A 15,741-nucleotide genomic window follows, 5' to 3' on the forward strand; every position below is an offset into this window, starting at 1 on the left:
TCATATTCTATCACATTCATTCTGCATCTATTCACATGATGATCCATGGTAGAGAAGTGTCCTTTTTTCTGGGGGGAAAGTGGGGGAGCTCACCATGAAGTAAGTTAGTTTTTTGCGGGCCCAGTTGCAGTGCCACACCCACACAACCATGGGCAGTGCCTAAATGTAATATGTGATTAATAAACTCAGGCAGACAATGATCTGGATTAGAAATGGCCACAACTTTATTGATTACAGATATAGGTGGGTTTTTGGCTCAGGTGTTGGGTATATGGCCATTCCAGCCTCCCCCCCCCCATAGCACACAAATAATAATAATTCCATTTTTAAAAGGTTTAAAAACCCTGTAGATTGTCAGATCAGTTGTTTACCCACCTCACATTTTGCCATTCAACAGAGAATTGAAGTCTCCAAAGAAGGCAAGAGGACTTAACGTAATATAGCTATTAAGTTATATAAGCAGAGCATGGTGCAGTGTCTAGACTAGAGTGTCAGACTTAAGACTCAGGAGGCCAGGGTTCAAATCCCCACTCACATACCCCCCAACATTTCTCCATTGAAAATAGGGACGTCCCATTCCATAATGATAATTTTACTATTTATGCCCCACACATCTTATTGTGTTACTCCAACCACCCTGGGCAGCTCCCAACCTATATAAAAACATTAAACATGTTTTGTTCTGTTTTGAACTTCCCTATACAGGATTGCCTTCAGACGGCTGAGGGGTTGGATAACTCCACACCCTCCAACATTTCTCTAATGAAAATAGGGGCATCCTAAGGAAAAGCGGGACATTCTGAGATCAAATCAGAAACTGGGACGACTTCTCTAAATCAGGGACATCCCTGGAAAATAAGGACACTGGGGTGGGGGAGGGCGGGTTCTGCACTCATCCAGAAAACCCAGTCACTGTAGTAATAATAATAATAATAATAATACAGTGGTACCTCTGGTTATGAACTTAATTCATTCCAGAGGTCCGTTCTTAACCTTAAACCGTTCTTAACCTGAGGTACCACTTTAGGTAATGCGGCCTCCTACTCCTGCCGCTGCGCAATTTCTGTTCTCATCCTGAAGCAAAGTTCTTAACCTGAGGTACTATTTCTGGGTTAGCAGAGTCTGTAACCTGAAGCATCTGTAATCTGAAGCGTATATAACCCGAGGTACCACTGTAATGATAATTTATTATTTATACCTCGCCTTTCTGGGTGGGTTTCCCCAGCCACTCTGGGTGGCTCCCAACAGAATATTAAAAACACAATAAAACATCAAACATTAGAAACTTCCCTAAAAACTTCTCTCAGCCTAACCAGCCTCACCGGACAGAACAGAGGGCGGCGGGGAGTGTGTGCTTGAGCTCCTTTGCAAAAAAAGCAGGATATAAATAAAACATAAATAAATAAATATAAACAGACATTCCCACTGCAGTCAGAAGATTCCTCAGAGAGTAAGAAACAATCTTCCTGCCTCTCAATTCATCTCTCTCTCACTCTCTCTCTCACACACACAACTTTCTTTCACATACACAAAAACCCACACACTGCCTATTCCAGCAATCTCTCAGTCTGCTCTCACTCAAGTGCTTTGCCTCTGCATCGTTGATTATTTTTTAAAAAATAAATAGCCATTTGGAGGAGGGTAGTAAAGTTGGACTGTTGCGTGACCAAGGGAGATTTTATCCACTTGCCCCCACTGAGATCCATTTGGAATTAACTGTCTTTGCTCCCTGTCTGCAACTTATCATGGGAGGAAAGCTCTCCCCACCTCCACATCTGACACACAAATCTGCAGAGCATTTGCCAAAATTCTACTCTGGTGGTTGAAAGGGTCATTTAGAGCATGGGTAGGCAAACTAAGGTCTGGGGGCCGGATCCGGCCCAATCGCCTTCTCAATCCTGCCCATGGACGGCCCGGAAATCAGCGTGTTTTTACATGAGTAGAATGTGTCCTTTTATTTAAAATGTATCTCTGGGTTATTTATGGGGCATAGGAATTCGTTCTCCCCCCCCAAAAAAGGGGGGTCTGAGGGACAGTGGACCAGCCCCCTGCTGAAAAAGTTTGCTGACCCCTGGTTTAGAGAATGGGTAAAAAAAAAATTTTTTTTTCATTCTGAGGGCCACCTTCCAAAGCCCTTGTGGGCAGGAAGGCCAAGGGGACAGGACAATGAAAGCAGATTTCCTCTTTGCACAGTGGACTAATTTCATCACACACTGACAGAACCCTCTCAATCCTCCGTCCAGGAACAAATCCTGGCCAGGCAAAAACACTCAAGGCAAAGCAAGGCCCATGAGGGGGGTGGCCTGGAGAGACTTCCAAGAGCCATATAGCAAAGCTTGGAGGGCTACATGCAACCCCCCTGAGATTCCCCACTTCTTGTTTAGGTGAACTAAATCAGTAATCAGAGTAGTAGTCCTATTCACACTTATTTGGGAATAAACACAAACTGAACCCAGTGAGACTTGCCTCTGTGTAAACAGGTACAGGATTGGCCTGGAGAAAATCTCACCATTCTTTTTCCAAAACACTTTAAGGCAGAAGCACTATGCCCCATTCACAGGCACAGTAATCATGCAGCAAACATATAACACTATTTTCTCTCTCTCTCATTTATGAATTCAACTCAATATTTTGGTGTTATTTTGACAGTCCTTTTGAGCTGGAAATGCATTTGTTCCAGCAGTCTGGATTCATCTGATCATTTTAAAATAGCCAGTCGTTTCAAGCTAGGAATTGGTCCAAAATGAATAGAATCAAATAAATTTGTGGGCCTGTTTCTGGATTATTAACAAGAGCCACTTTGTCTGTGCCCCATGAAATAAAATCAATCGAGTCTCGGATGAAAAACGAAGACAGATTCGTCACCCTGGAGCATGCTGTCAGCATCCTTGCGGCTAATTGACGGACAAACGTAGGCAAACATTTCCTAAAACAAAATTATTTAAGATTGCAACATCTGCCAAGGTGAAGAGTGAAGCAACTATCTCCAGGCCAAAACATAACTCTCTCTTTTTCCATGCCCTCTCCTCCTGCTGATTGGGTAATATTCTTAACTGAGTCAGAACGCAGCTTATTTTATGAAGCCCCAAAAGTGCTATATAAGCAGGCACAGATAGTAAACAGGAGCAAAGACTGAGCTTTGGAAACGGAAGCGTGCGTAAAGGAGCAACTGGATCCAGAATGAAAACCATCTGCTTTATGTTGCTGTGCCTGGCCGTGGCAAATGCAGCGCCAGTCCGTCCACAAGGAAGAGAAGAAGAAAACTTGCGGTTCGTTCAGGTAATGGTGGTTACGTGATGGGTAGAAACAGTGTTTTTTTCTGGCGGGACGTGGAGATACGCATACCCCTAAACATTCTGTGAATCTTTGTACTTTTGTCCATTTACCGTATTTATTTTCCCTGATTTGAACTATAAAATGGTGATTTTCTTGAGTCAAAATGAGACTACCCCTAAACATCTTTTTTAAGGGAAAAAAGCACTGGATAGAAATCATTTGTCCATGAATAGCAAGGAGGCTCAAATTAAAAGTGATTGCTGGTTCTGCAGCTTATTGGTTTGGTCTGCATTATTTGGAGACAAATGAGTCTCCCCAGAATCCTATGCATTGTGTGCTCTGTTGGACTTAGGGTGGTTTTTAACAAAATTTTATTAAGAACAAACCCACTGAAATTAATGAACATGGCCCCATTAATTTTAATGTCTACTCTAAGTAAAACTTCATTGTTTATTGTTTAGCGTTATGTATTTACTTTACAATCAACAACAAACTTTATTATGGTCGCAGACCAGCATAAGATACTTTAGAATCTAGACTGCAGAATTTTAAGGGATTTTCTGCATTCGTGATTTCTTTTTAGGTATACTGGAACTGAGAATTTTACCTGATCTCACTGCATAGAATTGGTATGTTGCAAAAATGAAATTGACCACACTTGCAGTAAAGTCAGGCAATGGCAGGTGGCTTAAGCGGTGGTGAGCTTGGAACACATATATATGTATGTAGATACTTCAAAGGCTGTTTTAACAATCTATGTGGTTGAGCCTGGAAGAAAATAGCATGTAAAACCTAGCAATGGAGAAATATGTCAGTTTCAGATTTCTCTCAGTGCATTTCTTTCTTTCTTTCTTTCTTTCTTTCTTTCTTTCTTTCTTTCTTTCTTTTCCAGTCTTAAATTCCCCTTCTCCACATTTTCGCAACAATTGATGACACTTTTTTTAAAAAAAATCATCAAAATTTAACATTCCAGTGTGAATTTCACATACTACGGTACAGTCAAGCCTTGGTTGTCAAACGTAATCCATTCCGGAAGACCATTTGACTTCCGAAACGTTCGATAACCAAGGATCAAAGGGTGGTTGGCAATGGAGAAAAAAGAAGAAAACTCCCCGGAAGCCGTTCAGCTTCCAAAAATCGTTCGAAAACCAGAGCAGTTACTTCTGGGTTTTTGGCATTTGAGAGCCGAAACGTTCCAAAACAGAGGTGTTCGGGAGCCAAGGTTTGACAGTATACACATCTTAGTATGCAGTTTTGAACAATGTGCACATCAATCAATTAGCAGCCAAAATTAGAAAGTCGCCTGGCATCATGTATGGAACTTTAATTTTATATCTGCAGAAGCTGTTTGTTCCTAGCATTTCTTAAAATGGTTTTTATTGTTTTTGTGTTTCATTCTGTGTATCTTGTACACCACACCAGTGGCTTTATGCTATCAAGCAGACTATACATTTGTTAATTTAAATAAATGTGCTCGTTTCTCTTTCTTTATCAGAAGTACTTGGAAAAATATTACAACTTCACATCAGATGGGCAACCAGTTTTTAGACAGAAAGCCAACAGCCCTTTGGTTAAAAAAATCAAAGAAATGCAAAAATTCATGGGGCTCCAGGTGACGGGAAACCTGGATTCTAATACGCTGGAGGCGATTCAGAAACCCAGGTGTGGGAACCCAGATGTTGGGGATTTTGGCTTCTTTCCGGGACAACCCAAATGGGAGAAGAAAGACCTGACCTACAGGTAATCTTTCAGCACCTGGTCTTAAGGGTGAAATCCACACATTTTATAGTGATTAACCACAGCCTGATAACCCACTTCTGTTTTGATTTGTGCTGCCTTCTTTTTCGAAGGATCGTGAACCATACGCCAGATATGGACTCAAGCGATGTGTACGAAGAGATTGCGAAAGCATTTAAAGTGTGGAGCCGAGTTACACCCTTGACATTCAAACGCGTTTCAGCCGGCGATGCAGATATTATGATCACTTTTGCTGAAAGAGGTAAAAAAAGGGGGGAACAGGTTGAACCATTAAATATATTAAGGGCAACCTAGAAACGCTGGACGCATATGACAATAATAATAATAATAATAATAATAATAATAATAATAATAATTTATACCCTGCCAATCTGGGTGACTCCCAACAGAATATTAAAAACACGATAAAACATCAAACATTAAAAACTTCCCTAAACAGGGCTGCCTTCAGATGTCTTCTGAAAGTCAGATAGTTGTTTAATTCCTTGACATCTGGTGGGAGGGCATTCCACAGGGCAGGTGCCACTACCGAGAAGGCCCTCTGCCTGGTTCCCTGTAACCTCACTTCTCGCAGTGAGGGAACCTCCAGAAGGTGCTAGACCTCAGTGTCCGGGCAGAATGATGGGGGTGGAGACGCTCCTTCAGTTATACTGGGCCAAGGCTGTTTAGAAAGGAAGCTGCCGTATACTGAGTCTGACCATTGGTCCATCTAGCTCAGTGCTGCTACACTAACTGGCAGCCCCTTTCCAGGGTTTCAGGAAAGAGTTTTTCCATGCCCTACTGGGAGCTGTCACAGATCGATTCTGGGAGCTTCTGCATGCAAACCCGCTGCTCTATTGCTGAGCTACGGCCCTTCCTCCTAAACCAATTGCTAACAGTACTTCTGGACAACTTGTGATGCCCCAAACTGAAGAATCTTCCAGTGTAGCTTTTCTAGCAATTGGGCATCAAGTACAACACCTTGTTTTTGCTGTGCTGGGGGGGGGGGCGGGCAGGGAGAAGGCAGGAAAAACTGGAGATACCTGGTGCTCCATGATGCATTAGTGTTATATGATATCTGGTTTCATGGGTTACATGTCAGTTTCTTTATGTATAATTTTTATTAAATTTTCTGTTTTACAATTTAGAGTATTCATTTAAACAACCTAAAAATATCAATGACTTCCCTTCTTCCCTTTCCGTGGTTCATTTTAAATAGCATAAATCCCTGCAAATTTTATATAAACTACATCATTCAGTATTCCATTATTACATCCATCAAAACTTATTTACACTATTGAATTTACCTTAATGCTGTCACGATCCACCACCCCACCCCACCCCGCATATATTCAATAAACATTTTCCAATCTTCTTTAAACGTATGTTCTTCTTGTTCTCTTATTCTATAAGTTAGGTCCACAAGCTTCACATATTCCATCAGTTTAAGTTGCCATTCTTCTTTAGCTGGGACCTCGCTCATTTTCCATTTTTGGGCTAATGAAACATGGGGCTGCAGTAGTGACATACATAAATAACCTTCTTCGACATGTTTACTAGCACGCTAGAAATAGTTACGGCATATTTCACACATTCTTGTTTTGTAAAAACTTGCTTCATGTTTTGTGAAGCTTCTGCAGCATTTTATGAAGGAAGGGGAGAAAGCAGGGCTAGGTGTTATCAGTGAGTTGATGGTGTTGCAATTGGAAACTCTGGGATGAAGGCACAACTGCTGAGTAGTATCTGTAAGTGCAGCTCAGCAACTATGGCCTGCAAATGGGCAACCAACTGTTTCTTCTTGTGTACTTAGAGCATGGCGATTTCAATCCCTTTGATGGTCCTGGCGGGACTGTTGCCCACGCCTATGCTCCCAGTAGAGGTATTGGAGGAGATGCTCATTTTGACGAGGACGAAAAGTGGACCAACAGCTTGGAAGGTAATTTTAAAGAATGGAAAACAAACAAAATCACACAGATTTGCCATGTTGTATTGGAGATCTAGTGTGATGTCCCTATCTCCAGTTGCAAACACAAAAGTATGCATATACTAATACAGGGGGAATTACGTGGTGTCAGCTGACTCAGACATGTTCATTTGCTCCTAAGTAAGCGGGTGGTGCTGTGGGTTAAACCACAGAGCCTAGGACTTGCTGATCAGAAGGTCAGTGGTTTGAATCCCTGCAACGGGGTGAGCTCCCGTTGCTCGGTCCCTGCTCCTGCCAACCTAGCAGTTCAAAAGCACGTCAAAGTGCAAGAAGATAAATAGGTACCGCTGCGGCGGGAAGGTAAACGGCATTTCTGTGTGCTGCTCTGGTTCTCCAGAAGTGGCTTAGTCATGCTGGCCACATGACCCAGAAGCTGTACGCCGGCTCCCTCGGCCAATATAGCGAGATGAGCGCTGCAACCCCAGAGTCGGCCTCGACTGGACCTAATGGTCAGGGGTCCCTTTACCTTTAAGTTCATAAAGGAGAGAGAGTCCACTGTCTTATTTTCAAATCTATGTGCACCAAACAAGGTCCAGAAGGCAGGCAATCAGTCTGCCTCTATGCTCTATACAGTGTGCTTATAGATAACTCTGTGGTTTGCATAGGGACGGGGGATTTTTATCACATCTTACTTTTGCCATCTGCTTGCAGAAATGCAAAGTTACTACAGCGGACAATATTCAAATCTGTATTTCCCTGAGAGCTCTCAGTTGTTATAAGATACCTTCTGAGCAACACTGGGAGATAGAGTTTGCTTAGACAGATGATAACTGTTAGAGGGTTGTTGTTTTAAAAAGCAACCATGTTTATTATTTTAACATTTTAATCTACAGAGGAGTGTTGATTGCTGCAGTAGGTGCTGTTGCTACCAGATCCTGCTTGCATGCTTCCCACAGGAACCTGATTGGCTACTGGGCTATGATGGGCCTTTGGCCTGATGCAGCAGGACTTTCCTTATGTTAAACCTTGGAGATGCAAATTCATGACATGATACATTTCTCTTCTGCCTTTCAGGTTCCAACCTGTTTTTTGTTGCGGCTCATGAATTTGGCCACTCGCTTGGGCTCTACCATTCCCAGGACCCCCAAGCCGTGATGTTCCCAGTGTATAGCTACCCCCAGCTCACTCAAGAAGTTCTCTCCCAGGACGATATCAAAGGCATTCAGTTCCTCTATGGTAATTTATGTTCAGTTTATTAACTAATTAAGGAATTTGTAATACCTCTTTCGAAAGGCCACAGGATGATTGACAACGTAATAACCTTAAAACACACACACAAACTTCAAGTGATTATTTCAGTACAACTAGTAAAAGCATCATCATCAAACTATTCATAAGTTACGAATCACAGTTCCCTTCACTCAGCCTGCTGGAAAAGGTGCATCCTTACCTGTTTCCTAACAGAAAACAATTATATGAGTATATGCAAGCATCACACATACAACACAGGGCTGTGCCCTGCTCACTTCATGTGTGAACCCCATATATCCCCTTTCCCACCCTTTACACCTCACCAATTCCACCACCATAACCTTGTGGTTTGTATGGAAGACCCACCTGCTTGTGTCTCCATCCTCTGTTCCCCTCCTTCTCACCTTGCCTGAGCCTGCTGGTCCATCTTCTAGAACTCTCCTCCCCTTCTCTCTTTGGCTGGGCTGCCTGCCCATCTACTGTCCCAGCTGCTCGACATGCTGTAGTTCTCAGTGCCACCTGTCTGTGGCTAAGTGAACTGCAATGTGACAGTATCCTTACAATTTCATATACGAGAGAGAGAATCTAAAATAGTGTAATCTCTAATAACTTTTGGGAAATGAAAGTTGACAGATGTTTATATTAGTCTTTGTAAAAGCCACTCTTTAATGATATGTTACAAAGAAATACATTCTTCTTGGTCCTGCTAGTTAAAAACTTTGTTTACACATGCTCTGTGTAAATTAATGTCAGCATATAATTAAGGAAGTGTTCTTTGTGCAATTGTTTGAGTATTCTTATATTCAGAAAAAGAAGGCTGTGCTCTACTAATTTCAGACTATTCAATATTTTTAAGGATCAACAACTAACCCACCTGAGGAGGACCCAGTGGAAGACGACATACCAAGAGTACCTGCCAGACCAACCCAACCTGCAATACCAACTGCCTGTGATCCTCATTTGACGTTTGATGCTGTCGCTAACTTTCGGGGAGAAATGTTGTTTTTTAAAGACAAGTAAGACAGTAATCTTTAAGCCCCCCTACCATCCAAACAAAGTAAGCTGTGCCCAAGTCCCATAGAAATGAATGGGGCTTAGGGCAGCCATAATGATCCTGGCCCATTAATTACAAATAAGATCTAAACATAGATTTGTTCAGTTGGAAGGGTCATCTCGTCCAGCCCCCTGCAATGCAGGAACATGACTCATAGTTCAATCCTAACCATGTCTCTCAGAAGTAAGTCAATGTGGCTCACTCCCAGATTAGTGTTGTTAGGAGTGCAGCCTAACAGTACAATCTTATACATGTCTACTCAGAAGTAATTTCAATGGGACTTACTCCCTGGCAACTGGGTTCTTCTGCCACACACACAAACCCCTTTCTTTTTCCTTTCCTCTCCTTAAGCCCCTCTCCTCACTTACCGGAGAAAAGTTGCCACCATCATCATGCTGTCTAGATGGTAGAAGTACAAAAATAGAGTGTCCCCAGGGACATTATATAAAATAAATGTATATGTTTCTTACAGGTATTTCTGGAGAAAGCACCCCCGTTATGCACAGCTTGACTTTAGTTTAATTTCCACATTCTGGCCATTTTTAACATCTGGAGTTGATGCAGTTTTTGAAAACAGTGATAAAGATGTGGCGTTTCTTTTTAAAGGTAAGGATGCAGAAAATAATGATGAGGCTGTTACACTTTTACTATTTAGAGCTTTCAGCCCAGACCACTGTAAGCAGATGAAAACATTGGCAGGATTTTAATTGCACTTGTAATGTAAAAAAACAAAACAATGGATAATATGGATAGATTTAAAACATAGACTATGATATAATACACAGTTGAAAACATTGACATTAGGACCCACTGAGGGGATGGGGGGGGGGAGTCAGAAGATTCAGAGAAATCTCTATATATGTAAATGTATTTGGTTTTGTTATAAAGCTATATTTGAAAAAACAGGGCCAGATTTAGGTTTGATGAGGCCCTAAGCTACTGAAGGTAATGGGGCCCTTTATATGTCCAGCTGTCCTTTGTGATCATCAAATTGTCACTTTTTTGTGTTGAATATATGCTATATGGTAATTTATCGACCTAATAGGCACCCTATATATAGAAACGAGCAAACCAGTGATATTTTAGGGAGCAGGCTAGCAGGCGGGGTCCATTATTTACATCATAGGAGCCTACACAACACAAAACACTGTTGTTGTATTGCAGGTTTTATTTTATTTGTTTTTATCTTATATTTTGGAAATGTACGTCCAGGTTTTTTTCTTTAATTTTTTTTGGGGGGGCAAGAGAGTGGGGCCCTAAGCTATAGTTTGTTTAGTTTATACATAAATCTGGCACTGTATAGACAAAGTTTGACTCAGAATTTCCCTCTGGTCCTAATTACTTTTTCTACACAACTACTAAAGGCATGGGAGCCTTGTCTCCTTTGGCATCCGACCCCCCCTATTTCTTCCACATATGTAAGTGGTATGAGCAATATCAGAGGGGTACAGGGGTGGGTGCTAATTCAGTCCCCCCCCCCCAGTCTGCCCACCCCATTGCTGAACCCCTGCAGTTATTGAAAGGAAAGGCACATCTCGCTCACGCACTGTCCGCCACCCTAAAAATCACTTTGCACCCCCCCCCCCGTGCTGTCCTCAGCATTGTTTTTCTTCTATTGAAACCACTGAGAAGCATTGGCTAAAATATGTCTCCCCACCTGCTTCATCTCAGGCAACCAATTTTGGGCCGTGAAAGGAGACTCCAGGCTTCCTGGCTACCCCAAGCGCATCCATACATTGGGCTTCCCGAAAGACGTCAAGAAAATCGATGCAGCGTTTTACAATAGCAATGAAAGAACGACATACTATTTTTCATCTGACAGATACTGGAGGTAAGAAATCGTGTCAGATGCGATTGGTAAATACTTGTCACTGGTTTGAAAAGATCTCCAGAAGAACCACATAATCAAGCATTTAGATGACAGGTGATGATAGATAGATGATAGATAGATAGATAGATAGATAGATAGATAGATAGATAGATGATAGATAGATAGATAGATAGATAGATAGATAGATAGATAGATGATAGATAGATAGATAGATAGATAGATGATAGATTAGATAGATAGATGATAGATAGGTAGATAGATAATAGATAGATGATAGATAGATAGATAGATAGATAGATAGATAGATAGATAATAGATAGACAGATAGATAGATAGATAGATAGATAGATAGATAGATAGATAGATGATAATAGACAGATAGATAGAGAGAGATGATAGATAGATGATGATAGATAGATAGATAGATAGATAGATAGATAGATAGATAGATAATAGATAGATAGATAGATAGATAGATAGATAGATAGATAGATGATAGATAGATAGATATAGATAGATAGATGATAGATAGATAGATAGATAGATAGATAGATAGATAGATAGATGATAGATAGATAGATAGATATAGATAGATAGATAGATAGATGATAGATAGATAGATATAGATACATAGATGATAGATAGATGATAGATAGATGATAGATAGATAGATAGATAGATAGATAGATAGATAGATAGATAGATAGATGATAGATAGATAGATAGAGATAGATAGATAGATAGATGATAGATGATAGATAGATAGATAGATAGATAGATAGATAGATAGATGATAGATAGATGATAGATAGATGATAGATATAGATAGATAGATAGATAGATAGATAGATGATAGATAGATAGATAGATGATAGATAGATAGATAGATAGATAGATAGATAGATAGATAATAGATAGATAGATAGATAGATGATAGATAGATAGATAGATGATAGATGATAGATAGATAGATAGATGATAGATAGATAGATAGATAGATAGATAGATAGATAGATAGATAGATAGATAGAGATGATAGATAGATAGATAGATAGATAGATAGATAGATAGATAGATAGATAGATAGAGATAGATAGATAGATAGATAGATAGATATAGATAGATAGATAGATATAGGTGATAGATAGATAATAGATGATATAGATAGATAGATGATAGATAGATAGAGATGATAGATAGATAGATGATAGATATAGATAGATAGATAGATAGATAGATAGATAGATAGATAGATGATAGATAGATAGATAGATAGATAGATAGATAGATATAGATATAGATAGAGATAGATAGATATAGATAGATAGATAGATAGATAGATAGATAGATAGATAGATAGATGATAGATAGATAGATAGATGATAGATAGATGATAGATGATAGATGATAGATGATAGATAGATAGATAGATAGATAGATAGATGATACATGATACATGATAGATTCAAATATATGGCTCTGTTTTATTGTTCAAATCCCATTCGTTTTGGGAAGATTGACAGAATTGAATGTTCCCCATGGACTGTCCCCAGGATTAAGTTCCACACATTTATTTGAGCTGGTTTAGACCCTTGGGGTGCCTTCATGAGCTATGGCCTGCGGAGGAAGTAGCATTGAATGAGACCCACCCACAAATACAGACAGTGCTTTCTAGCAGTGATTTGCATGGTTGTGACAGTCACTTGGCTTCTTCCCACATGGCTGTAAGAAGGAGCAGTTCTAAGATGGGTGTTGTTCAGGGATTCACAAATCCCCTCCCCTCAGAAAAGAATATTAGTAGATGATGGGCAAAAAGTATTGCTATCTCAAATAGTGCTTTGTTCGTGTACAAATGGCTTCCTTATTATTATTATTTTTAACTCAGATATGATGAAGCTAGCCAAACTATAGACAAGAAACCCACGAAAATAAGAGACGGCATCCCAGGTGTTAATGGGAAGGTTGATGCTGCCTTTCAGCATAATGGTAAGTTGCCTCTGACATGAGGACATATGAAGTGATTCCAGCCTGGTGTGAACCTTGTGATGTGTACAAACAGGAAATTCCCATGGTCTGGGTCAAAGTACCCATATTTTATTATTCATTTTTTTAAAAGGGGGCAAGCCCATCCAGGGGTGTAGGAAGCTGATTCAATGATATACCCATTGCATCTGGGCAATCCAGTCAGATGGGTGGGGTACAAATATAATAATAATAATAATAATAATAATAATAATAATAATAATAATAATATATTTATACCCAGCCTATCTGGCTGGGTTTCCAACAGGGTTTCCAACAGGATATTAAAAACATAGTATAAGATCAAACACTAACAACTTCCCTAAACAGGTCTGCCTTCAGATGTCTTCTAAAAGTCAGATAGTTATTTATTTCTTTGACATCTGGTGGGAGGGTGTTCCACAGGGTGGGCACCACTATCGAGAAGGCCCTCTGCCTGGTTCCCTGTAACTTGGCTTCTCACAGTGAGGGAACCACCAGAAGGCCCTCGGTGCTGGACCTTAGTGTCTGGGCTGAACAATGGGGGTAGAGATGCTCCTTCAGGTATACTGGGCCGAAGCTGTTTAGGTCTTTAAAGGTCAGTACCAGCACTTTGAATTGTGCCAGAAAATACTGAGAACGTATTGAGAAAATACTGAGAATGTATTGTTGTTGTTGTTGTTGTTGTTGTTGTTGTTGTTATTATTATTATTATTATTATTATTATTAAGATAAAAGTTCTTCACTCTCCCTCCTCTGTCTATATCCAAATCCAGAAGTTCCAAACCACTTCTGGTTGTCTCTGTACCCCTTTATCTGATTCTGATGGGTGCCGCATTCCCAAGAGTTACTGTGACATTAAACACAATTAAAATGCTTTTTTGAAACATCCCTGACCCTGATGGCCACTCAATCTTCCCATAACTCAAAAGTGGAGTATCTGTCTTGCATGCAAAAGATCAGCATAGGATTGGGGAAAACTCCTACTGAGCTGGATGGACCAAAGTTCTGACTCTGTATAAGGCAACTTCCTCTTTTCCCAAAAAACCATAGAATAGGCCCAGAGTTGCTAATCAAGGTCTAAAGGGCACCATAATAATGAGTAACTCCCAAGGCTGGATCTCCAAAATACAGTATTTTTCGCTCTATAGGGCGCACCGGACGATAGGGCGCACCTAATTTGGGGGGGGGGGGAATAAAGAAAAAAAAATATTCCCAGCCCCAAAGAGCAAGACAGCCAGCGGGATCCATCCCCGGGCTTTGGGCTGCAGGCTGCTATCCGCAAGGCTTCGGAGCCCGGCGATAATTCCCGCCGGGCTCTGAAGGCTTGTGGATAGCTGCCTGAAGCCTGGAGAGTGAGAGGGGTCGGTGCGCACTGAACCCTCTCGCTCTCCAGGCTTCAGCGAAAGCCTGCATTCGCTCCATAGGATGCACACACATTTCCCCTTCATTTTTGGAGGGGAAATAGTGCGTCCTATAGAGCAAAAAATACGGTATATGTATGAAATTTTAATGCTTATCTAGATCATGATGTCGTTTGCTGTGCATATAAGTTGCAGCAGATCTATAAATGTTGTGCCTATAAGATAGCCTTCCAGGAGGCTGCTTTGAGTTGTCACCCAGTGCTATGCAGACATAGCAGTTAGTTTGACAGCAAACAGGGTCAATAGCAGGAAATTAACCCTTTTGCGTTCACCATCTCTCCACCCTCTGCAGGACTATTATGCCCCGTGAAGCCAGTGTCCCAGCCATTGCCTTTTGCACTAGCCAGAGTTTCCCAATACCTCAGCATGTTTTCCTTTTCATATTTCCTTGCTGCATGTAACTTATAGTAACTTGACTCTGTTTCATTTTATAGGATTCTTTTACCTCTTCAGCGGAACAAATCAACATGAGTTTGACCCTAATAGCAAGAGAGTTACTCGGATCACAAGGGCAAACAGCTGGTTTCCATGCAGAGGTTAAACCACTGACGGTACAGAAAACAACTGTTCAGTAATAATCATATTAGCACTGGTCCACTGAAACTGGTTATATGTTTATAACGCATACAAAAGGCAGCTACTTTTTATGGCTACATGTGCAGGAGATCCAAACAGATGCAACCAGAGCTGTCCTTGAAATTTCAAACTTGGAAGCTAGCATACCAATTAACGTGACCTCCGTTATCCATATTCTGGTCACTTCCAAGTGGCTTAGACTACTGTAAAGTGCTTTCTGTGGGGCTGTCTTTGAAGACTGTTTAGAAACTGCAGTTAGTACAGGACCCAGATGCCATATTACTAACTTGAGAATGTGTGTTGAGGTGATATTATACCTGTATTGGGCCAATTGCACTGGCTCCCAGACTCCCAGTGCTGAAATGTATATCAGTACTGTCTTTTCTGTATTTTTGTGATGACCAGTGTTTTTTAGCAGATAAACTTGACTGACTGACTTTCACCAATGTTAAGTGCCACTTTTTGATGACTGCAGCATAAATGTTCAGTCTGTGAACTTTGTGCCTGACACTTGCATAAAATTCTCTTTTTTTTTATTCCATATGTTGACCGCTGGCGTTCACATATACACATATCTAACCTTCACCACCTTGACATAAATGACAGCTGGCTGCGGCTGATGGGAGTTGTGGTCCAAAAAATCTGGGTTGATGAAGGCTGATCTATA

At 40.7% G+C, this 15,741-nt stretch overlaps 1 protein-coding gene across 1 annotated transcript in view; it reads left to right on the forward strand.

Moving 5' to 3' along the window:
• The first annotated feature begins 1,742 nt into the window (after positions 1-1,742).
• Positions 1,743-15,741, forward strand: part of LOC310842773 (uncharacterized protein) — a 69,326-nt gene continuing 55,327 nt past the window's right edge. Inside the window, exons 1-10 of the mRNA XM_083734910.1 lie at positions 1,743-3,279; positions 4,772-5,016; positions 5,127-5,275; positions 6,824-6,949; positions 8,012-8,173; positions 9,045-9,204; positions 9,715-9,848; positions 10,914-11,073; positions 12,959-13,059; positions 14,933-15,034. Of these exons, the coding sequence (XP_083591036.1) occupies positions 3,181-3,279; positions 4,772-5,016; positions 5,127-5,275; positions 6,824-6,949; positions 8,012-8,173; positions 9,045-9,204; positions 9,715-9,848; positions 10,914-11,073; positions 12,959-13,059; positions 14,933-15,034 (1,438 nt within the window). The 5' untranslated portion in view covers positions 1,743-3,180. The remainder of the gene's footprint in view (positions 3,280-4,771; positions 5,017-5,126; positions 5,276-6,823; positions 6,950-8,011; positions 8,174-9,044; positions 9,205-9,714; positions 9,849-10,913; positions 11,074-12,958; positions 13,060-14,932; positions 15,035-15,741) is intronic.

This window comes from Podarcis gaigeae (assembly GCF_964106915.1).
Source record: "Podarcis gaigeae genome assembly, chromosome: 4".
Classification (NCBI taxonomy): Eukaryota; Metazoa; Chordata; class Lepidosauria; order Squamata; family Lacertidae; genus Podarcis; species Podarcis gaigeae.